This window comes from Somniosus microcephalus, chromosome 10, assembly GCF_052327205.1.
Source record: "Somniosus microcephalus isolate GS21.2 chromosome 10, FLI_Smic_1.0, whole genome shotgun sequence".
In the NCBI taxonomy this organism is placed as follows: domain Eukaryota; kingdom Metazoa; phylum Chordata; class Chondrichthyes; order Squaliformes; family Somniosidae; genus Somniosus; species Somniosus microcephalus.
This window is the reverse complement of record NC_140996.1, coordinates 231887342-231910293: the sequence shown is the minus strand read 5'-3', so window position 1 is coordinate 231910293 and position 22952 is coordinate 231887342. Positions and strand designations below refer to the sequence as shown.

The 22952-nt window shown below is 50.3% G+C and overlaps 1 protein-coding gene across 1 annotated transcript in view; it reads left to right on the top strand.

Annotated features, from left to right (window-relative positions):
- Positions 1 to 22952, top strand: part of pde2a (phosphodiesterase 2A) — a 429910-nt gene that overhangs the window by 204860 nt on the left and 202098 nt on the right. The window contains exons 7-8 of the mRNA XM_085999752.1: positions 3498 to 3639; positions 6303 to 6355. Of these exons, the coding sequence (XP_085855878.1) occupies positions 3498 to 3639; positions 6303 to 6355 (195 nt within the window). The remainder of the gene's footprint in view (positions 1 to 3497; positions 3640 to 6302; positions 6356 to 22952) is intronic.

The following is a 22952-nucleotide window of genomic DNA, read 5'->3' as shown; positions in this document are numbered from 1 at the left end:
GATTGGAGGGTAGCTAATGTTACCCCACTATTCAAAAAAGGTGGTAGAGAAAAAGCAGGGAATTATAGACCTGACATCGGTAGTGGGGAAAGTGCTAGAGTCCATTATAAAAGATGTAATAGCAGAGCACTTGGAAAGCAGTGACAGGATCGGACAAAGTCAACATGGATTTACGAAAGGTAAATCATGCTTGACTAATCTATTGGAATTTTTTGAGGATGTAACTGGTAAAATAGATAAGGGAGAACCAGTGGATGTGGTGTATTTGGACTTTCAGAAGGCTTTCGATAAGGTCCCACATAAGAGATTAGCGTGCAAAATTAAGGCACATGGGATTGGGGGCAAGGTATTGACTTGGATAGAGAACTGGTTGGTGGACAGAAAGCAAAGAGTTGGAATAAACGGGTCATTTTCCGAGTGGTAGGCAGTGACTAGTGGGGTACCGCAAGGATCGGTCCTAGGACCCCAGCTGTTCACAATATATATATTAATGATCTGGACGAGGGAATTGAATGTAATATCTCCAAATTTGCAGATGACACAAAGCTGGGTGGGAGGGTATGCTGTGAGGAGGATGTCGTGAAACTCCAGTACGATTTGGACAGATTGGGTGATTGGGCAGAAACATGGCAAATGCACTATAATGTGGATAAATGTGAGGTTATCCACTTTGGTGACAAAAACAGGAAGGCAGATTATTATTTGAATGGCAATAGATTGGGAGAAGGGGAAGTACAAAGAGACCAGGGTGTTCTTGTGCACCAGTCACTGAAGGTAAGCATGCAGGTGCAGCAGGCAGTTAAGAAGGCAAATGGTATGTTGGCTTTCGTAGCAAGAGGGTTCGAGTACAGGAACAAGGATGTCTTGCTACAGTTGTACAGGGCCTTGGTGAGACCGCACCTTGAGTATTGTGTGCAGTTTTGGTCGCCTTATCTGAGGAAGGACGTTCTTGCCATGGAAGGAGTGCAGCGAAGATTCACCAGGCTGATACCTGGGATGGCAGGAATGATGTATGAGGAGAGATTGTGTCAATTGGGCTTATACTCACTGGAGTTTAGAAGATTGAGAGGGGATTTCATTGAAACCTATAAAATTCTGTCAGGCCTGGACAGACTAGATGCAGGAAGGATGTTTCTGATGGCCGGGGAGTCCAGAACCAGGGGTCATAGTCTAAGGATAAGGGGTAAGCCGTTTAGGACTGAAATGAGGAGGAATTTCTTCACCCAGATAGTGGTGAACCTGTGGAATTCTCTGCCACAGAGGGCGGTGGAGGCCAGTTCATTAAATATATTCAAGAAAGAGTTGGATATATTTCTTAAGGCTAAAGGGATCAAGGGATATGGGGAGAAGGCAGGGACAGGGTACTGAATTTGGATGATCAGCCATGATCTCATTGAGTGGTGGAGCAGGGTCGAGGGGCCGAGTGGCCTACTCCTGCTCCTATCTTCTATGTTTCGATGTTTCTATGATGGCTGGGGAATGGAGTTTGTGGCGGGAATGAAAGAACAAAAACTGACACGCAGTAAATCTCGCCAACAATGAGGAACGTTTTAAATTGAAAGTGAATCTCTGTTGTTTTCTTAAAGGGGCCAAACTTAAAATAAAAGGGGTGAACGGACGTACGTTTAGCACTTTACCTCTCCCCCACACCGCACCCCAGAAATATCTCAGAGTGCTTCATGTACAGCAACCATCTTTACAGGGCAGCCACTGTCATTCTGTCGGACAGTGCGACAGGCAATTTACCAAAATCCCACAAACACTGTTGAACATAGGAACAGGAGTACGCCATTGGGTTCCGCCAGGACCACTTGGCTCCCGACCTCATTACAGCCTTGATCCAAAAATGGACAAAGGAGCTGAATTCCAGAGGTGAGATGAGAGTGACTCCCCTTGATATCAAGGCAGCATTTGACCGAGTCTGGCATGAAGGAGCCCTGGTAAAACTGAAGTCAATGGGAATCAGGGGGAAAACTCTCCACTGGCTGGTGTCATACCTAGCACAAAGGAAGATGGTTGTGGTGGTTGGTGATGAATCATCACAGCTCCAGGACATCACTGCAGGAGTTCCTAGGGCAGTGTCCTAGGCCCAACCATCTTTAGCTGCTTCATCAATGAACTTCCCTCCATCATAAGGTCAGAAATGGGGATGTTCGCTGATGACTGCACAGTGTTCAGTTCCATTTGCAACTCCTCGGATAATGAAGCAGTCCATGCCCGCATGCAGCAAGACATGGACAACATTCAGGCTTATGCTGATAAGTGGCAAGTAACATTCGTGCCACACAAGTGCCAGGCAATGACTGTCTCCAAAATGAGAGAGTCTAACTACTTCCCTTGACATTCAATGGCATTACCATCGCCGAATCCCCCACCTCAACATCCTGGGGGTCACCATTGACCAGAAACATAACTGGACCAGCCACATAAATACTGTGGCAACAAGAGCAGGTCAGAGGCTGGGTATTCTGCGGCGAGTGACTCACCTCCTGACTCCCAAAGCCTTTTTACCATCTACAAGGCACAAGTCAGGAGTGTGATGGAATACTCTCCACTTGCCTGGATGAGTGCAGCTCCAACAACACTCAAGAAGCTCGACACCATCCAGGACAAAGCAGCCCGCTTGATTGGCACCCCATCCACCACCTTAAACATTCATTCCCTCCACCACCGGCGTACCATGGCTGCAGTGTGTGCCATCTACAAGATGCACTGCAGCAACTCGCCAAGGCTTCTTCGACAGCACCTCCGAAACCCGCGACCTCTACCACCTAGAAAGACAAGGGCAGCAGGGGCATGGGATCACCACCACCTCCAAGTTCCCCTCCAAGTCACACACCATCCTGACTTGGAAATATATCGGTCGCTCTTTCATCGCTGCTGGGTCAAAATCCTGGAACTCCCTCCCTAAAAGCACTGTGGGAGCACCTTCACCACACGGACTGCAGCGGTTCAAGAAGGTGGCTCACCACCACCTTCTCAAGGGTAACTAGGGATGGCCAATAAATGCTGGCCTTGTCAGCGACGCCCACATCCCAGGAATGAATTAAATCAGCCTGTTCCGCCATTCAATGAGACCATGCCTGATTTGTATCTTAACTCTATCTGGCTCACTATTCTTTCATACTACTGTCTAGCAACAATTTATCGATCTTGAATTTAAAATGATTGATTGAGCTAGCCTCTGCTGCTTTTGGTCAGGGAAAAAAGTTCCACATATCTACCACCCTTTGTATGAAGAATTCTTTCACTAATTTCTGTGCTGAAGTCGCACGGAGTGGGGCTCGAACCCATGCCCTTCAAACACGGAGATGAGAGTGCCGCCCACTGAGCCACGACTGACCCAGATCTTAACCCAGGTCCCACCAAGGCCTGCCAGAGCCTGGCGCGGCTGCGGGGCGGCACCAGGAGAGTTCCCCCCAATTACCGCGGGTGTTGCTGAGTAGCCGCGCGCATTCCGATCGCTGACACTTTGTTTCGTCCCGTCTTCGTGACAGATTGCCGCGTCTTGCAAGCGTGTCCAGGCCCTCCTTAACCCGCTAAGCTGGAGTCACATCGGTTTATATCAGAACTACACCGCGGTGGCGGAGATTCCCGGGGCGTTCGATGAGCTGGACCGCAAGATACTTCAGCTGTGCGGTACGTACTGTATGGTTCAGCTAATGTTTGCGTTTCCTGTTTAGGTGCTATCTTGGCTCAGCCTGTACCTGCCCTGGGAGTGTTTGATGGGACAGTGTAGAGGGAGCTTTACTCTGTATCTAACCCGTGCTGTACCTGCCCTGGGAGTGTTTGATGGGACAGTGTAGAGGGAGCTTTACTCTGTATCTAACCCGTGCTGTACCTGCCCTGGGAGAGTTTGATGGGACAGTGTAGAGGGAGCTTTACTCTGTATCTAACCCGTGCTGTACCTGTCCTGGGAGTGTTTGATGGGACAGTGTAGAGGGAGCTTTACTCTGTATCTAACCCGTGCTGTACCTGCCCTGGGAGAGTTTGATGGGACAGTGTAGAGGTAGCTTTACTCTGTATCTAACCCGTGCTGTACCTGTCCTGGGAGTGTTTGATGGGACAGTGTAGAGGGAGCTTTACTCTGTATCTAACCTGTGCTGTACCTGCCCTGGGAGAGTTTGATGGGATAGTGTAGAGGGAGCTTTACTCTGCATCTAACCCGTGCTGTACCTGCCCTGGGAGAGTTTGATGGGACAGTGTAGAGGGTGCTTTACTCTGTATCTAACCCGTGCTGTACCTGTGATGAAATATTTCCATTCATCACTGCCTGTGACTGAGATCGGTTTCAGTGTCATTTCCCTTCCCCCAGACCTCATTGTATTGTGTACTGGAATGTGCTGTATTGTATACTGGAATGTGCTGGAATGTGCTGTGTGTAGGGCTCCGCCCATACCTGGCCCCGTTTGTAAGCTAGCTTCAGTCTAGCCCCAATCTCCAGAAGGACGACATCTCTCTCGCTTACGTGTTTCGTTCTAAGTTAATAAAAGCCTTGTTTTGTTCTGCTACCTTCGAGTCTCGGAATTATTGAGGCACATCAGTACCTGCCCTGGGAGTGTTTGATGGGACAGTGTAGAGGGAGCTTTACTTTGTATCTAACCCGTGCTGTACCTGCCCTGGGAGTGTTTGATGGGACAGTGTCGAGGGAGATTTACTCTGTATCTAACCCGTACTGTACCTGCCCTGGGTCTGTTTGATGGGACTGTGTAGAGGGAGCTTTATTCTGTATCTAACCCGTGCTGTACCTGCCCTGGGAGTGTTTGATGGGACTGTGCAGAGGGAGCTTTACTCTGTATCTAACCCGTGCTGTACCTGCCCTGGGAGTGTTTGATGGGACAGTGTAGAGGGAGCTTTACTCTGCATCTAACCCGTGCTGTACCTGCCCTGGGAGTGTTTGATGGGACAGTGTAGAGGGAGCTTTACTCTGTATCTAACCCGTGCTGTACCTGCCCTGGGAGTGTTTGATGGGACAGTGTAGAGGGAGCTTTACTCTGTACCTAACCCGTGCTGTACCTGCCCTGGGAGTGTTTGGTGGGACAGTGTAGAGGGAGCTTTACTCTGTATCTAACCCGTGCTGTACCTGCCCTGGGAGTGTTTGATGGGACAGTGCAGAGGGAGTTTTACTCTGTATCTAACCCGTGCTGTACCTGTCCTGGGAGTGTTTGATGGGACAGTGTAGAGGGAGCTTTACTCGGTATCTAACCCGTGCTGTACCTGCCCTGGGAGTGTTTGAAGGGAAAGTGTAGCGGGAGCTTTACTCTGTAGCTAACCCGTGCTGTACCTGCCCTGGGAGTGTTTGATGGAACAGTATAGAGGGAGCTTTACTCTGTATCTAACCCGTGCTGTACCTGTCCTCGGAGTGTTTGATGGGACAGTGTAGAGGGAGCTTTACTTTGTATCTAACCCGTGCTGTACCTACCCTGGGAGTGTTTGATGGGACAGTGTAGAGGGAGCTTTACTCTGTATCTAACCCGTGCTGTACCTGCCCTGGGAGTGTTTGATGGGACAGTGTAGAGGGAGCTTTACTCTGTATCTAACCCGTGCTGTACCTGCCCTCGGAGTGTTTGATGGGACAGTGTAGAGGGAGCTTTACTCTGTATCTAACCCGTGCTGTACCTACCCTGGGAGTGTTTGGTGGAACAGTATAGAGGGAGCTTTACTCTGTATCTAACCCGTGCTGTACCTGCCCTGGGAGTGTTTGATGGGCGAGTGTAGAGGGAGCTTTACTTTGTATCTAACCCGTGCTGTACCTACCCTGGGAGTGTTTGATGGGACAGTGTAGAGGGAGCTTTACTCTGTATCTAACCCGTGCTGTACCTGCCCTGGGAGTGTTTGGTGGGGCAGTGTAGAGGGAGCTTTACTCTGTATCTAACCCGTGCTGTACCTGCCCTGGGAGTGTTTGGTGGGGCAGTGTAAAAGTTCTGAGCAGCATTTGGGCTGAGTTAGGGGCAGGGTCGGTTGATGTTATGGAGGTGGAAGTATGTGGTCTTTGTAATGGAGGTGACCCGAGATTAGAAACTACACTTGGGGTCTAGTTGAGTGTGAGATAGTGGCACGGGAGTAGGATGGAGTGTGTGGTTTGGCTGGTAACTAAACACTGAAGGAATATCTGCAATGAAAACTGTTTTTGGATTTCGGACCTCTCCATTCGCGCCTTTAACCCGTAAGCAAGTGAGAGCCAGTTCCTTTGGCGGAGGGGGAATGGGGTGGGTGTGTGGGGCGGGGTGGGGGGTGGGGGTGGTGATCGAGCGATAACTAAATATTGTTGACTAACAGATTGTCCTTCCACTTCCTTCCAGGTGAACTCTATGACCTTAATGCAGCCTCTCTTCAGCTGAAAGTTATTCAGTATGTAAGTCTTCAAACTGCTTCTTTTTATCGAAGATTTCTGCTCTCATCGGTTTTCTCGTAATCTGGGAAACTTGAACTCTCCTCTACTGCCGGCAGATCCAAAGAGATTCCTGGGCTTCCTATTGTTCAGCTTGCTCACATTTCAGGAGCAAGTTGACATGATTTCAGACTCCTTGTTTATAGATCCCTCCGTGGTCTCACTCCACTCTCCGCCCTTCTCCAGCCCTCACTCCACCTTTTCCCGCTCTCTGTAACTTCCTCCAGCTCTTCAGCCACTCTACCTCTCCACCCTGCTCCACACTCCTTTACCCTCTGCTCTTCCATTTGTCAGCAAGGGTGACAGATGCTCCAGTCATCTTTCTCCCGCTCTCTGGAACTCTCCCTCCCTAAACTCCTCCATCTTGCTAAAGCCTCCTTAAAACCGCCATCTTCAACTCGCCCTTCACCCACCTCCCCAGCCTCATCGTCTGCATCTCCCCAACCTCTATGAAACATAGAAACATAGAAGATAGGAGCAGGAGTAGGCCATTCGGCCCCTCGAGCCTGCTCCGCCATTCAATGCGATCATGGCTGATCATCCAAATTCAGTACCCTGTCCCTGCTTTCTCCCCACATCCCTTGATCCCTTTGGCCTTAAGAAATATATCCAACTCCTTCTTGAATGTATTTAATGAATTGGCCTCTACTGCCTTCTGTGGTAGAGAATTCTACAGGTTCACCACTCTCTGGGTGAAGAAATTCCTCCTCACCTCAGTCCTAAATGTCTTACCCCTTATCCTTAGACTGTGACCCCTGGTTCTGGACTCCCCGACCATCGGGAACATCCTTCCTGTATCTAGTCTGTCCAGTCCTGTCAGAATTTTATAAGTTTCAATGAGATCCCCTCTCATTCTTCTAAACTCCAGCGAGTATAAGCCCAATCGACCCAATCTCTCCTCATATGTCATTCCAGCCATCCCAGGTATCAGCCTGGTGAATCTTCGCTGAACTCCCTCCATGGCAAGAACATCCTTCCTCAGATAAGGCGACCAAAACTGCACACAATACTCAAGGTGTGGTCTCACCAAGGCCCTGTACAACTGCAGCAAGACATCCATGCTCCTGTACTCGAACCCTCTTGCTACGAAGGCCAACATACCATTTGCCTTCTTAACCGCCTGCTGCACCTGCATGCTTACCTTCAGCGACTGGTGCACAAGGACACCCAGGTCTCGTTGCACTTCCCCTTCTCCCAATCTATTGCCCTTCAGATAATAATCTGCCTTCCTGTTTTTGCCACCAAAGTGGATAACCTCACATTTATCCACGTTATACTGCATCTGCCATGCTTCTGCCCAATCACTATGAATGGCCTTCATCTCTGGCCGTACCTTCAGCTACATCCTCTGCCTCTCCAATCGTGTCTTCATCCATCTCCTCTATCTCTCTAATCACACCTTCATCCACCCCTCCTACTTTTTAAATCTATATACAGTATTTGTTCTTTGGATATGAGCCCCTTCAGTCTGCTCCGCCATTCAATAAGATCACGGCTGATCTTCGACCTCAATATACTCAACGACTGAGCATCTATTGCCCCCTGGGGTAGAGAATGCCAAAGATTCACAACTCTTAGGCCTAGAAATTCAGTATAGCCACTTTTGGGGCGGTAAAGTCTGGCGGCCGCTAAAGTTTGCGCCCGGCGCAAAGTCGAGCCCCCTTCGTCGATATTCAGTTGCATCGCCCTAAGAGGTTGCTGCTGCGCTAAAACAGGCGATGCACGACTATCATTAGGCGCTAAGCCGGCAGCCCAGGGCGCTAACACCGGAAGTTGGGCGCAGGGCAGGTGCGGCGAGCTGCTGATTGCCGGCAGACACTCTGGCTCCGGTGAGATCTTAAAGGGGGAGGGTGGATTTGTTTTTTTGACAGGCCGAGACTACTACTACTACTACTACTACTCCTCCTCCTCCTCCTCCTCCTCCTCCTCCGTTGCAAAACGGCTGCCTTTTCTACTGCAGGAGTGCCCTTTAATTTGCGCTCCCCGCGGCCTGCATCGGCTGAGCACCGTTCGACTCAACAGTCGCTAGGGCCGCCAGGCGCACAATGGGGCGGCGCGAGTGAAGTTCCGGTTCCGGGCGCACAAAGGGCGTTGCACGACGAAATGACGTCATGATCTGCGCGCGCAGATGAGCGCGCGCAATGACTTTGCGCCGGCACTAAATGTCTACTGAAGTTGGGGCGAGGCGCATTTCGCGCTGCGCCCGGGCGCTAAGCGCCTAGCGCTCAAGATCTACTCCTCCTAAGGCGCTAACGGCTGGCGCAGCCAACTGAATTTCTAGGCCCTAGAGCCTTGGTGAGACCACACCTTGAGTATTGTGTGCAGTTTTGGTCGCCTTACCTGAGGAAGGATGTTCTTACCATGGAGGGAGTGCAGCGAAGATTCACCAGACTGATACCTGGGATGGCAGGAATGACGTATGAGGAGAGATTGGGTCGATTGGGCTTATACTCGCTGGAGTTTAGAAGAATGAGAGGGGATCTCATTGAAACTTATAAAATTCTGGTAGGACTAGACAGACTAGATGCAGGAAGGATGTTCCCGATGACGGGGAGTCCAGAACCAGGGGTCACAGTCTAAGGATAAGGGGTAGGCCATTTAGGACAGAAATGAGGAGGAATTTCTTCACCCAGAGAGTGGTGAACCTGTGGAATTCTCTACCACAGAAGGCAGTAGAGGCCAATTCATTAAATATATTCAAGAAGGAGTTGGATATATTTCTTAAGGCTAAAGGGATCAAGGGATATGGGGAGAAGGCAGGGACCGGGTACTGAGTTTGGATGATCAGCCATGATCGCATTGACTGGCGGAGCAGGCTCGAGGGGCCGAATGGCCTACTCCTGCTCCTATCTTCTATGTTTCTAGAATGAAGGGATTTCTCCTTATCTCAGTCCTAAATGGCTGTCACCTTATTCTGAGACTGTGACCCCTGGTTCTAGACTCCCCAGCCGGGGGAAACATCCTCCCAGCATCTACCCTGTCAAGCCCCTTAAGAATCTTATATGTTTCAATGAGATAGATATTTTGGCAATGAAATTGGGCAGGGTTTCCTGGTCTCCTACCGTAACTCTTTTTCATGCTGTTTCCGAGGATTTTCAATCAGGGTTATAGGAAGAGGAGAAGACCCTCAAACCTCTTTCACCATTCAATCAGATCACGGCTGGTCTGTACCTCAACTCCAATTACCTGCCTTAGCTCCATATTCCTGATACCCCTTACCAGTTAGCCGTGGCTGTAGCACTCTTGCCTGAGTCAGAAGGCAGTGGGTTTAAGCCCCACTCCAGAGACACGAGTACAGAATCTAGACTGACGCTCCAGTACAGTACTGAGGCAGTGCTGCACTGTCGGAGGTGCCGTTTTTTGGATGAGACGTTAAACCGAGGTCCCGCCTGCCCTCTCAGGTGGATGTAAAAGATGCAATGGCCACTATTTCGAAGAAAAATCCTCACCTGAGTCCTGTCCAATATTTATCCCTCAACCAACAGATTATCTGGTCATTATCACATTGCTGTTTGTGGGAGCTTGCTGTGCGCAAATTGGCTGCCACGTTTCCTACAGCACGGTGGCATAGTGGTTAGCACTGTTGCCTCACAGCGCCAGGGACCCGGGTTCGAATCCGGCCTCGGGCGACTGTCTGTGTGGAGTTTGCACATTCTCCCTGTGTTTGCGTGGGTTTCCTCCGGGTGCTCCGGTTTCCTCCCACAGTCCAAAGATGTGCGGGTTAGGTTGATTGGCTATGATAAATTGACCCTTAGTGTTAGGGGGATTAAATACGTGGGGTTACAGGATAGGGTGGGATATGTGTTGGTGTAGGGGTTATGGGGATCGGGTGGGATATGTGTCGGTGCAGGCTCGATGGGCCGAAATGGCCTCTAACTGCACTGTGGGGTTTCTGTGATTCTGTGATTACAACATTGACTACACTTCAAAAAGCACTTCATTGACTGTAAAGCTCTTTGGGACGTCCTGATGTCTAGGGTTTATCTACCCCATAAAAATCTCAGTCTTGAAAATTTCTATCGACCCAGCACCCACAGCAGGAGACTGGGAGGCGAGGGAGCAGTGGAGGGCGGAGGTAATTCCTTGCAGATTTTAGGGGCTTTGATGGCCAAGGAATGGCATTTGCGCTCCTCCCGCTCCTCCGCTGTAACCTCACCGCAAGTGGGATGGAGCGGGAACATCTTTGAGGAAATTCCTGGCCTGTGCCTCCTTGGACCGTATATAGAGGTTGCCAACCCTGGCGGCCTCCAACCGCCTCACGCCCCCCGCACCCCCCACCAAAGCAGTCAAACTGCCTTTATTCCCCATTTTCATTATCTTATAAATGAAAGTCTTCCAAGAATAATGCCTCTATTATTTTTCTCCCGGGTTTTTTCCTCCCTGCGGTGTCCTGGAGATTAATCTTTAATTCCTGGAGACTCCAGGCCAATCCTGGAGGGGTTGGCAACCCGAGTCTGCAAAGGGAGGGCAAAACAGTCAAGTCAAGTTCTGCCCGTGAGGCTCCCCCTAAGCCAATGCTTCCGAATCCGTGAGCTGACTTTGTGGTGAATCTCTTCTCTGCCTTTGGCTATCTGCCCTTTGCTCAGCTCCTGCTAGGCAATAGGAATAGTAATTGGTAGAAGGATTGGAAACATAGAAACATAGAAGATAGGAGCAGGAGTAGGCCATTCGGCCCCTCGAGCCTGTTCCGCCATTTAATGAGATCATGGCTGATCATCCAAATTCAGTATCCTGTCCCTGCTTTCTCCCCATATCCCTTGATCCCTTTAGCCTTAAGAAATATATCTAACTCCTTCTTGAATATATTTAATGAATTGGCCTCAACTGCCTTGTGTGGTAGAGAATTCCACAGGTTCACCACTCTCTGGGTGAAGAAATTCCTCCTCATCTCTGTCCTAAATGGCTTACCCCTTATCTTTAGACTGTGACCCCTGGTTCTGGACTCCCGACCATCGGGAACATTGTTCCTGCATCTAGTCTGTCCAGTCCTGTTAGAATTTTATAAGTTTCAATGAGATCCCCTCTCATTCTTCTGAACTCCAGCAAATATAAGCCCAATCGACCCAATCTCTCTTCATACGTCATTCCTGCCATCCCAGGTATCAGTCTGGTGAATCTTCGCTGCACTCCCTCCATGGCAAGTACATCCTTCCTCAGATAAGGCAACCAAAACTGCACACAATACTCAAGGTGTGGTCTCACCAAGGCCCTGTACAACTGCAGCAAGACATCCTTGCTCCTGTACTCGAATCCTCTTGCTATGAAGGCCAACATACCATTTGCCTTCTTAACCGCCTGCTGCACCTGCATGCTTAACTTCAGCAACTGGTGCACAAGGACACCCAGGTCTTGTTGCACTTCCCCTTCTCCCAATCTATTGCCCTTCAGATAATAATCTGCCTTCCTGTTTTTGCCACCAAAGTGGATAACATCGCATTTATCCACATTATACTGCATCTGCCATGCATCTGCCCAATCACCCAACCTGTCCAAATCATACTGGAGTTTCTTGGCATCCTCCTCACAGCACACACGCCCACCCAGCTTTGTGTCATTTGCAAACTTGGAGATATTACATCTAGTTCCCTCATCTAGATCATTAATATATATTGTGAATAGCTGGGGTCCTTGCACCGATCCCTGCGGTGCCCCACTAGTCACTGCCTGCCACTCGGAAAAAAGTGGAGGGGAGTTGAGGAGAACTTTTTTCACCCAGAGGGTGGTGGGGGTCTGGAACTCACTGCCTGAAAGGGTGGTAGAGGCAGAAACCCTCATCACATTTAAAAAGTACTTGGATATGCACTCGAAGTGCCGTAACCTACAGGGCCACGGACCAAGAGCTGGGAAGTGGGATGAGGCTGGATTAGGCTCTTGCTGGGCCGGCACAGACATGATGGGCTGAATTTCTATGATTCTATGAAATTAGAACTATTGTTGCTGACTTATTCATAATTGGAAGCAGGCACCTCTTTCGGACACAATTCACTCACTTCACCCGGAGCCCTGGAAACACACACATAATCTCAAAAATAACACTGGCGTCCTTGCAATTTTTATACATATCCGTTGTGTGACTCAGTTCTCTCCAGGGCTCCTGATGTAAACAGCGAAAATGAGTCAGCTTGTCTATCCAGTAATGCTGGCTGCTTCAATTTCTGTGAATCCAAACATGGCATAAACATGGTCTCTCTCGCCCAGCCGTCAGTGTCAGCTGTGACTCAGTGGGCAGCGCTCTCGCCTCTGAGTCAGAAGGTCATGGGTTTGAGCCCCCACTCCTGAGACTTGAGCACAAAATTCGAGGCTGACACTCCCAGTGCAGTACTGAGGGAGTGCCGCACTGTCGGAGGGGCAGTACTGAGGGAGCGCCGCACTGTCGGAGGGGCAGTGCTGAGGGAGCGCCGCACTGTCGGAGGCGCAGTACTGAGGGAGCACCGCACTGTCGGAGGGGCAGCACTGAGGGCGCGTCGCACTGTCGGAGGGGCAGTGCTGAGGGAGCACCGCACTGTCAGAGGGGCAGTACTGAGGGAGCGCCGCACTGTCAGAGGGGCAGTACTGAGGGAGCGCCGCACTGTCGGAGGGGCAGTACTGAGGGAGCGCCGCACTGTCGGAGGGGCAGTACTGAGGGAGCGTCGCACTGTTGGAGGGGCAGTGCTGAGGGAGCGCCGCACTATCAGAGGGGCAGTACTGAGGGAGCGCCCCACTGTCGGAGGGGCAGTGCTGAGGGAGCGCCGCACTGTCGGAGGGGCAGTGCTGAGGGAGCGCCGCACTGTTGGAGGGGCAGTACTGAGGGAGCGTCGCACTGTCGGAGGGGCAGTGCTGAGGGAGCACCGCACTGTCAGAGGGGCAGTACTGAGGGAGCGCCGCACTGTCAGAGGGGCAGTACTGAGGGAGTGCCGCACTGTCGGAGGGGCAGTACTGAGGGAGCGCCGCACTGTCAGAGGGGCAGTACTGAGGGAGCGCCGCACTGTCGGAGCGGCAGTACTGAGGGAGCGCCGCACTGTCGGAGGGGCAGTACTGAGGGAGCGTCGCACTGTCGAAGGGGCAGTGCTGAGGGAGCGCCGCACTGTCGGAGGGGCAGTGCTGAGGGAGCGCCGCACTGTCGGAGGGGCAGTACTGAGGGAGCGCCGCACTGTTGGAGGGGCAGTACTGAGGGAGCGTCGCACTGTCGGAGGGGCAGTGCTGAGGGAGCACCGCACTGTCAGAGGGGCAGTACTGAGGGAGCGCCGCACTGTCAGAGGGGCAGTACTGAGGGAGTGCCGCACTGTCGGAGGGGCAGTACTGAGGGAGCGCCGCACTGGCGGAGGGGCAGCACTGAGGGAGCGCCGCACTGTCGGAGGGGCAGTACTGAGGGAGCGTCGCACTGTCGGAGGGGCAGTGCTGAGGGAGCACCGCACTGTCAGAGGGGCAGTACTGAGGGAGTGTCACACTGTCAGAGGGGCAGTGCTGAGGGAGCGCCGCACTGTCGGAGGGGCAGTACTGAGGGAGCGTCGCACTGTCGGAGGGGCAGTGCTGAGGGAGCACCGCACTGTCAGAGGGGCAGTACTGAGGGAGTGTCACACTGTCGGAGGGGCAGTGCTGAGGGAGCGCCGCACTGTCGGAGGGGCAGTACTGAGGGAGCGCCGCACTGTCGGAGGGGCAATGCTGAGGGAGCGCTGCATTGTCGGAGGGTCAGTACTGAGGGAGGTGCTGTCTTTCAGATGAGATGTTAAACCGAGGCCCCGTCTGCCCTCTCAGGTGGACATATAAGTTCCCACGGCACTATTTTGAAGAAGAGCTGGGGAGTTCTCCCTGGTGTCCTGGCCAATATTTATCCTTCAATCATCAACATCACTAAAACAGATGATCTGGTCATTATCACATTGCTGTTTGTGGGAGCTTGCTGTGCGCAAATTGGCTGTTGCGTTTCCTACATTACAACAGTGATGACACTTCAAAAAGTACTTCATTGGCTGTAAAACGCTTTGGAACGTCCAGTGGTCGTGAAAGGCGCTATAGAAATGCGAGTCTTTCTTGCTTTAATGATAGCATTGGCCTTCCATCTGTGTCTCCCTTTAATATAAAATGGCCCATGAGGGGAGGGTGCAGACGGGTCCTTCACCTCTGGGAGTTGTATTTGAACCCTGCCCAGACTGATGGGATGAATGAGAATGAAAAACTGTTCCCAGTGGCGGGAGGGCCGGTAACCAGAGGTCACAGATTGAAGATAATTGGCAAAAGAACCAGAGGGGAGATGAGGAGAATTTTGTTTTTTACGCAGCGAGTTGTTGTGATCTGGAATGCACTGCCTGAAAGGGTGGTGGAAGCAGATTCAATAGTAACTTTCAAAAGGGAATTGGATTACATAGGATATACAGTACAGAAACAGGCCATTCGGCCCAACCAGTCCATGCCGGGGTTTATGCTCCACTCGCGCCTCCTCCCGTCTTTCCTCATCTAACTCTATCAGCGTAACCCTCTATTCCCTTCTCCCTCAGATGATTGTCCAGCCTCCCCATAAATACATCTGTACTATTCGCTTCAACCACTCCCTGTGGTGACGAGTTCCACATTCTCACCACTCGCTGGGTAAAGAACTTTCTCCTGAATTCCCCATTGGATTTCTTGGTGACTATCTTATATTGATGGCCTCTAGTTATGCTCTTCCCCACAAGTGGAAACACTCTCTCTGTATCCACTCTATCAAAACCTTTCATCATTTTAAAGACCTTGAATAAATACTGGAAGGGGAAAACATTTGCAGGGCTGTGGAGAAAGAGCGAGGGGGGAGTGGGACTAATTGGAGAGTTCTTTCAAAGAGCCGGCACAGGCACGATGGGCCGAATGGCCTCCTCCTGTGCTGCAAGCTGCTATGATTCTATAATTCTATTCATCAACAGGGAAGAGATCAGCCTTGTTCCCAATTTCACATATCCCATTGGAGCCAAATCAGATCTGTAGGGAGTCTTCCTAATGTTCTACTTTGAGTCGATTTGGCAAATGAACTTCAATATAGATAAGTGTGAGGTGGTACATTTTGGTAGGAAGAATAAGGAGGCCTCATACTCCTTGGGAAATATGTCTCAATAGGGTAGAGGGGCAGGGAGATCTGGGGGTACAGATACACAGATCACTAAAAGTAGTGACGCAGCTTAATAAGACCATAAAAACAAACAAAGCACTGGGGATCATATCTAGAATTGAAAGGTAGAGAAGTTATGTTAAACCTGTGTCGAACCTTGGTTAGACCACACTCGGAGTACTGTGAGCAGTTCTGGTCTCCACATAGCTTGGTTAGACCACACTCGGAGTACTGTGAGCAGTTCTGGTCTCCACATAGCTTGGTTAGACCACACTCGGAGCACTGTGAGCAGCTCTGGTCTCCACATAGCTTGGTTAGACCACACTTGGAGCACTGTGCACAGTTCTGGTCTCCACATAGCTTGGTTAGACCACACTCGGAGCACTGTGAGCAGCTCTGGTCTCCACATAGCTTGGTTAGACCACACTCGGAGCACTGTGAGCAGTTCTGGTCTCCACATAGCTTGGTTAGACCACACTCGGAGTACTGTGAGCAGCTCTGGTCTCCACATAGCTTGGTTAGACCACACTCGGAGTACTGTGAGCAGCTCTAGTCTCCACATAGCTTGGTTAGACCACACTCGGAGTACTGTGAGCAGTTCTGGTCTCCACATAGCTTGGTTAGACCACACTTGGAGCACTGTGAGCAGTTCTGGTCTCCACATAGCTTGGTTAGACCACACTCGGAGTACTGTGAGCAGCTCTGGTCTCCACATAGCTTGGTTAGACCACACCCGGAGTACTGTGAGCAGTTCTGGTCTCCACATAGCTTGGTTAGACCACACTCGGAGCACTGTGAGCAGTTCTGGTCTCCACATAGCTTGGTTAGACCACACTCGGAGTACTGTGAGCAGTTCTGGTCTCCACATAGCTTGGTTAGACCACACTCGGAGTACTGTGAGCAGCTCTGGTCTCCACATAGCTTGGTTAGACCACACTCGGAGTACTGTGAGCAGCTCTGGTCTCCACATAGCTTGGTTAGACCACACTCGGAGTACTGTGAGCAGCTCTGGTCTCCATATAGCTTGGTTAGACCACACTCGGAGTACTGTGAGCAGCTCTGGTCTCCACATAGCTTGGTTAGACCACACTCTGAGCACTGTGCACAGTTCTGGTCTCCACATAGCTTGGTTAGACCACACTCGGAGTACTGTGAGCAGCTCTGGTCTCCACATAGCTTGGTTAGACCACACTCGGAGTACTGTGAGCAGTTCTGGTCTCCACATAGCTTGGTTAGACCACACTCGGAGTACTGTGAGCAGTTCTGGTCTCCACATAGCTTGGTTTGACCACACTCGGAGCACTGTGAACAGTTCTGGTCTCCACATAGCTTGGTTAGACTACACTCGGAGTACTCTGAACAGTTCTGGTCTCCACATAGCTTGGTTAGACCCCACTCGGAGTACTGTGAGCAGCTCTGGTCTCCACATAGCTTGGTTATACCACACTTGGAGTACTGTGAGCAGTTCTGGTCTCCACATAGCTTGGTTAGACCACACTCGGAGTACTGTGCACAGTTCTGGTCTCCACATAGCTTGGTTAGACCACACTCGGAGTACTGTGAGCAGTTCTGGTCTCCACATAGCTTGGTTTGACCACACTCGGAGCACTGTGAACAGTTCTGGTCTCCACATAGCTTGGTTAGACTACACTCGGAGTACTCTGAACAGTTCTGGTCTCCACATAGCTTGGTTAGACCCCACTCGGAGTACTGTGAGCAGCTCTGGTCTCCACATAGCTTGGTTATACCACACTTGGAGTACTGTGAGCAGTTCTGGTCTCCACATAGCTTGGTTAGACCACACTCGGAGTACTGTGCACAGTTCTGGTCTCCACATAGCTTGGTTAGACCACACTCGGAGTACTGTGAGCAGTTCTGGTCTCCACATAGCTTGGTTAGACCACACTCGGAGTACTGCGCACAGTTCTGGTCTCCACATAGCTTGGTTAGACCACACTTGGAGCACTGTGAACAGTTCTGGTCTCCACATAGCTTGGTTAGACCACACTTGGAGCACTGTGAACAGTTCTGGTCTCCATATTATAAAAAGGATATAGAGGCACTGGATAAGGTGCAAAAATGATTTACTAGAATGATACCAGAACTGCGCGGTTATACCTATCAGGAAAGATTGAACGGGCTGGGGCTCTTTGCTCTAGAAAGGAGAAGGCTGAGGGGTGACCGGATAGAGATCTTTAAGATTATGAAAGGGTTCGATAGGGTAGAGGAAGAGAAGCTGTTTCCACTTGTGGGTGAGACCAGAACTCGGGGCCATCAATATAAGAGAGTCACTAATAAATCCAATGGGGAATTCAGGAGAAACTTCTTTACCCAGAGAGTGGTGAGAATGTGGAACTTGCTACCACAGGGAGTGGTTGAGGTGAATCGCATAGACGCATTTAATGGGAAGCTGGATAAACACTTGAGAAAGGAATAGAAGGATATGGTGATAGGGTGAGATGAAGAGGGGTGGGAGGAGGCTCGTGTGGAGCATAAATACCAGCACGGGCCAGTTGGGCCGAATGGCTTGTTTTTGTGCTGTAACATACTTTGCAATAGTTTGAAAAGAAAAAATACAACTACTATGTAGTTTAAGAAAAGGACTAGCAACCTCTTCTCAGGGTAACGGGTGATGGGCACTACATATGGCCTTGTCAGCATTATCCACAACCTAGAACAAATAGAGAGAGGGAATGATAATATTTACTAACCATTTAATTGATTAATTTAGTAATTTTGAAAATAATTTTAAAAATGTGTCCCTGATGGTGAGACTCCCTCTTTAAAAGGGGTCCCTGATGGTGAGACTCCCTCTTTAAAAGGGGTCCCTGATGGTGAGACTCCCTCTTTAAAAGGGGTCCCTGATGGTGAGACTCCCTCTTTAAAAGGGGTCCCTGATGGTGAGACTCCCTCTTTAAAAGGGGTCCCTGATGGTGAGACTCCCTCTTTAAAAGGGGTCCCTGATGGTGAGACTCCCTCTTTAAAAGGGGTCCTGTAGTGTATGTGCTTTAAGTCAGAACTACTTTTTACAGCTCCTGTATAATGTAGTACCGGCAGTGACCACACCGGTATATAAGCTTTGCGCATGCCTCTGTACCCGAGTCTAGAGATTACCCTCCTCCAGTAAAGATCTGTTATTTGTTAATGTACAGCATCCGTGTGATTATTTAGCCACTGAACCACGGATCTAACACTGGCGATGAGTGTCGATTCGAATCTACCTGCAACATAAAAAAAAAAATAGCCGAGTCCAGGAACACGGGCGTCAACCGCGAGCAACCGCCCAGCAGTCAGGCAGAGATCCAACTTCGCTGGGCAGGCTGTGGAGAGCCGGGCTTGGTTCCCCAGCCACAACGAGCAGTAAGAGACCGACGACAGGTCCTGAGCAGACCCTTCCCGAGCAGCGGCGGCTGGAGCTGACCGACGGCAGAGAGAGAGCCGAGTAGCGTCGACGGGGTAAGAAAGAGGGTGAAGAGAGCAGGGCGCAGCCGGGGGTTGATCACCGAGCGGCGTCGAGGAAAAATACTGCAAACCGGAGAGAGAGAGGGTAAGAAACAGCCGGGTTCTAGACTGAGCGGCGTCGACAAATATCAAGAGAAGAACGCGCAGAGCACAGCCAGGGATCACGGGCTGATCAGGGTCCGTGGGGCGAAGCAAGGGGAGACGCCATTGAGCCGCGGAGAAGCAGGGAGAGCGCGGGAGACGCCATTTTGCGAAGCCGCAGCGGAGAAGATGGGCGAGCGCGGGAAGGAAGGAAAGCGCGGGAGACGCCATTTTGTGCCAGCGGAGAAGAAGGGGAAACGCGGGAGGCGCCATTGGTGAAAGTTAACGCACAACCAAGGATGCCGAAGAGTGGCAGTATCTCTACGTTCGACAATGAAGTCGAAGATTGGGCGACATATGTGGAACGTATTGAGGTGTACTGCAGGGCGAATGAAGTGCCAGATGCTAATAAAGCACTGGTTCTGTTAAATTCCATGGGTGCAAAAACTTATGGGTTACTGCGAAATCTAATAACCCAGAGAAGCCGGTAAACAAGAATTTTGAAAGCATAGCAGAAATCCTACAGGACCACTTAAACCCCACACCACTGCTGATAGCAGAACGATTTAAGTTCCATAAAAGGAACCAACACAAAGACGAAAGCAATGCTGAGTACCTAACGGAACTGCGCAAGCTATCGAAATACTGCCAGTTTGGAGCGGGATTAGCAGACACGTTAAGGGACAAGTTTGTGTGTCGGCTACAAAGTGAAGGAACCCAGAAACGGCTTCTATCAGAAAAGGACCTTACGCTGGACAAAGCTTTCAGTATGGCAGTATCACACGAAGCAGCCGCAAGGGGCGCTGCAGAGATACAACGGAGACCGCAAGAATATGGCACCAACGAAATGACCTATGGAACAGGGAAGTGCTATCGCTGCGGCAGAACAACACATGACCAGAAAGATTGTTGGTTCAAGGACCAAGTGTGCAGACAGTGTGGGAAAGCAGGACGCATAGCAAGAGTCTGCAGGTCTGGGAAGAAAACCAACAGTAAGAAATCTCCACTGGAGAAGTACAAAAAGGTACACCAGGTGATGGACAGTGGTTCAGACGAACAGAAAAGTGACACAGACTCCGGAAGGAAGGAGCTGGGTTGTCTGAAACTACATAATGTAACCGAAGTGGAGGATCACCAGACTATCTGGCTTACACTCAAGATAGACGGAGTCCAAGTGGAAATGGAATTGGACACAGGGTCAGCTCTAACAGTCATAAATCAAAGAGACTACAAGCGGCTATTTTCACACATACCCTTGAAAGCTACAGAGATTGTCTTGAAGATGTATACGGGGCAAAAAGTCTACCCCAAAGGGAAAATAAGGGTGAAAGTGACATATAAAGGTCAGGAAATACCTAAAATGGATATATATGTATTGCCAAATGGAGGACCACCACTGCTAGGACGTGAATGGATCCGAAAGATACAATTAGATTGGCATTCCATACAGGCACTGAAGGTTGAGGCCAAAAAGGATGACGACGTCACACCTGGACGACTGTCAAAAATGCTAACTGACGCAAAAGAAGTGTTCCAGGAGGGACTAGGAACACTAAAAGGAATAACAGCAACAATTAAAATAGAGGAAAATGCAAGCCCAAAGTTTCTGAAGGCCAGACCAGTGCCTTATGCGATCAGACCAGCGGTTGAAGCAGAGCTGGAAGGGTTGGAACGTTCAGGAGTACTGTCCAAAGTGGACTGGAGCGAGTGGGCTACACCCATCATTCCTGCAATGAAGAGGTCGTTGAGTAATACGCCTGGGGAACCAAAGAAGGTCCGCATCTGTGGGGATTTTAAGGTGACAGTGAACCCAGTCCTTCACACGGTGCAATATCCGCTTCCACGAATTGAGGATATTTTCGCCTTGCTATCTGGAGGTAAACGCTTCACCAAAATTGATCTAGCCCAGGCGTACTTGCAAATGGAGGTAGAAGAAGCTTCGAAACATTACCTTACAATCAACACCCATAAAGGTCTCTATCAATACAACCGGCTGGTGTTTGGAGTAGCCTCGGCTCCGGCTATCTGGCAAAGGGCGATGGATCAGGTCCTGCAAGGGATTCCAGGGACCCAGTGTTATTTGGACGACATCTTGGTCGCGGGCGAAAATGACGGTGATCACCTCGCTAACTTGGAGAAGGTGCTCGCCAGATTAAAGGAATATGGGCTACGAGCTAATTGCCACAAGTGCGAGTTTTTCCAGAAACAGATCTCGTATTGCGGCCACGTCATCGATGAAGAGGGGTTACATAAGTCCCCTGACAAGATTGAGGCAGTAGTCAAGGCTCCGGCACCGGAAAATGTGTCACAACTGAGGTCGTTCCTCGGGCTGGTAAATTATTACCACAAGTTCTTACCAAATTTGTCTATGGTATTACACCCGCTGAACACCTTACTGCAAACAGGGGTACCATGGAAGTGGGATGACGAACGTAGATGAGCTTTCCAGAAGTGTAAAGAATTGATCACATCAAAAGAGGTGTTGGCCCATTTCAACCCAGCACTACCAATTCGTTTGGCATGTGATGCATCACCCTACGGTATTGGAGCGGTGCTGTCGCACAAATTCCCAGACGGGTTGGAGAGGCCAGTAGCCTTTGCGTCTCGGTCACTAACCTCAGCCGAGCGCAACTACACCCAGATTGACAGGGAGGCCCTCAGCCTAGTATGGGGAGTAAAAAAATTCAACCACTATCTGCATGGGCAGAAGTTCACCTTGCTGACTGACCACCAACCACTTGTCTCCATCTTTAATCCTAAGAAGGGCGTGCCAGTAATGACTGCACAGCGGTTACAAAGATGGTCCCTGTTTCTAGGGGCGAATCAATATGAAATAGAATATAAAGGCACGAAACAGCATGGGAACGCTGATGGGCTATCGCGCCTGCCACTGCCTACGGTGGAGGAAGCACCAGCAGTGAACCCTATCGAGATATTTTATTCGTCGATAATTGAACGATTGCCAGTAACAAACGCGGATATAGAGAAGGAGACCCGCAATGATCCGACGCTGTCACGGGTATATGAATTGATGGTGAGGGGATGGCCAACACATGGCGACTCACTGTTGCCAGCATTCTCATCCAGAAGAGAACAGCTGTCACTATGCCAGGGGACAGTGATGTGTGGATCCAGAGTGGTGATTCCACCCAAGTTAAGGGAGAGAGTGCTAAATGAGCTACATGAAGGTCATCTGGGGGGAGTGAAAATGAAAAGCCTTGCTAGGGCTTATGTGTGGTGGCCGGGAATCGATCAACAAATCGAAGACCTAACTAAGAGCTGCTTAGGATGCCAGAAGGTCCAAAATGCACCACCACATGCCCCTCTACACCCATGGGAGTGGCCCTCCTCTCCATGGCAACGGGTGCACATTGATTTCGCTGGTCCATTCATGGACTCAATGTTCTTAATAGCAGTGGATGCTCATTCAAAGTGGCCTGAGGTGATAAAGATGTCTTCAACCACTACAGAGAAAATGATTGCAGTCCTACGGACCATATTTGCCAGAAACGGTTTGCCAGAGCAGATCTGCTCTGATAATGGACCACAGTTTGTGTCCGACGAGTTCCAAAAATTCATGAAAAGGAATGGGGTAAGGCATTACACATCCACCCCGTATCATCCAGCCACCAATGGATTGGCTGAGAGGTTCGTACAAACCTTTAAGAAGGCGATAAAGGCCATGTGCAATGAGGAAATTCCACTACAGCATAAGATGGACAATTTCTTATTAGCCTACCGAAACGCGACACATGCAGTTACCAACCAGACCCCGACCATGATGTTCTTTAACCGAAGGTTGAGATCTCATCTGGACTTGCTCAGACCAAATGTGCGAAGAAATGTTGAGGACAAACAATTCCAGCACATCAATGAGAAGCCGACAAGGAGCTTCAATGTAGGGCAACCAGTCTTGGCCCGGGACTATCGAACAGAGAAGTGGCAACCCGGAACGATATG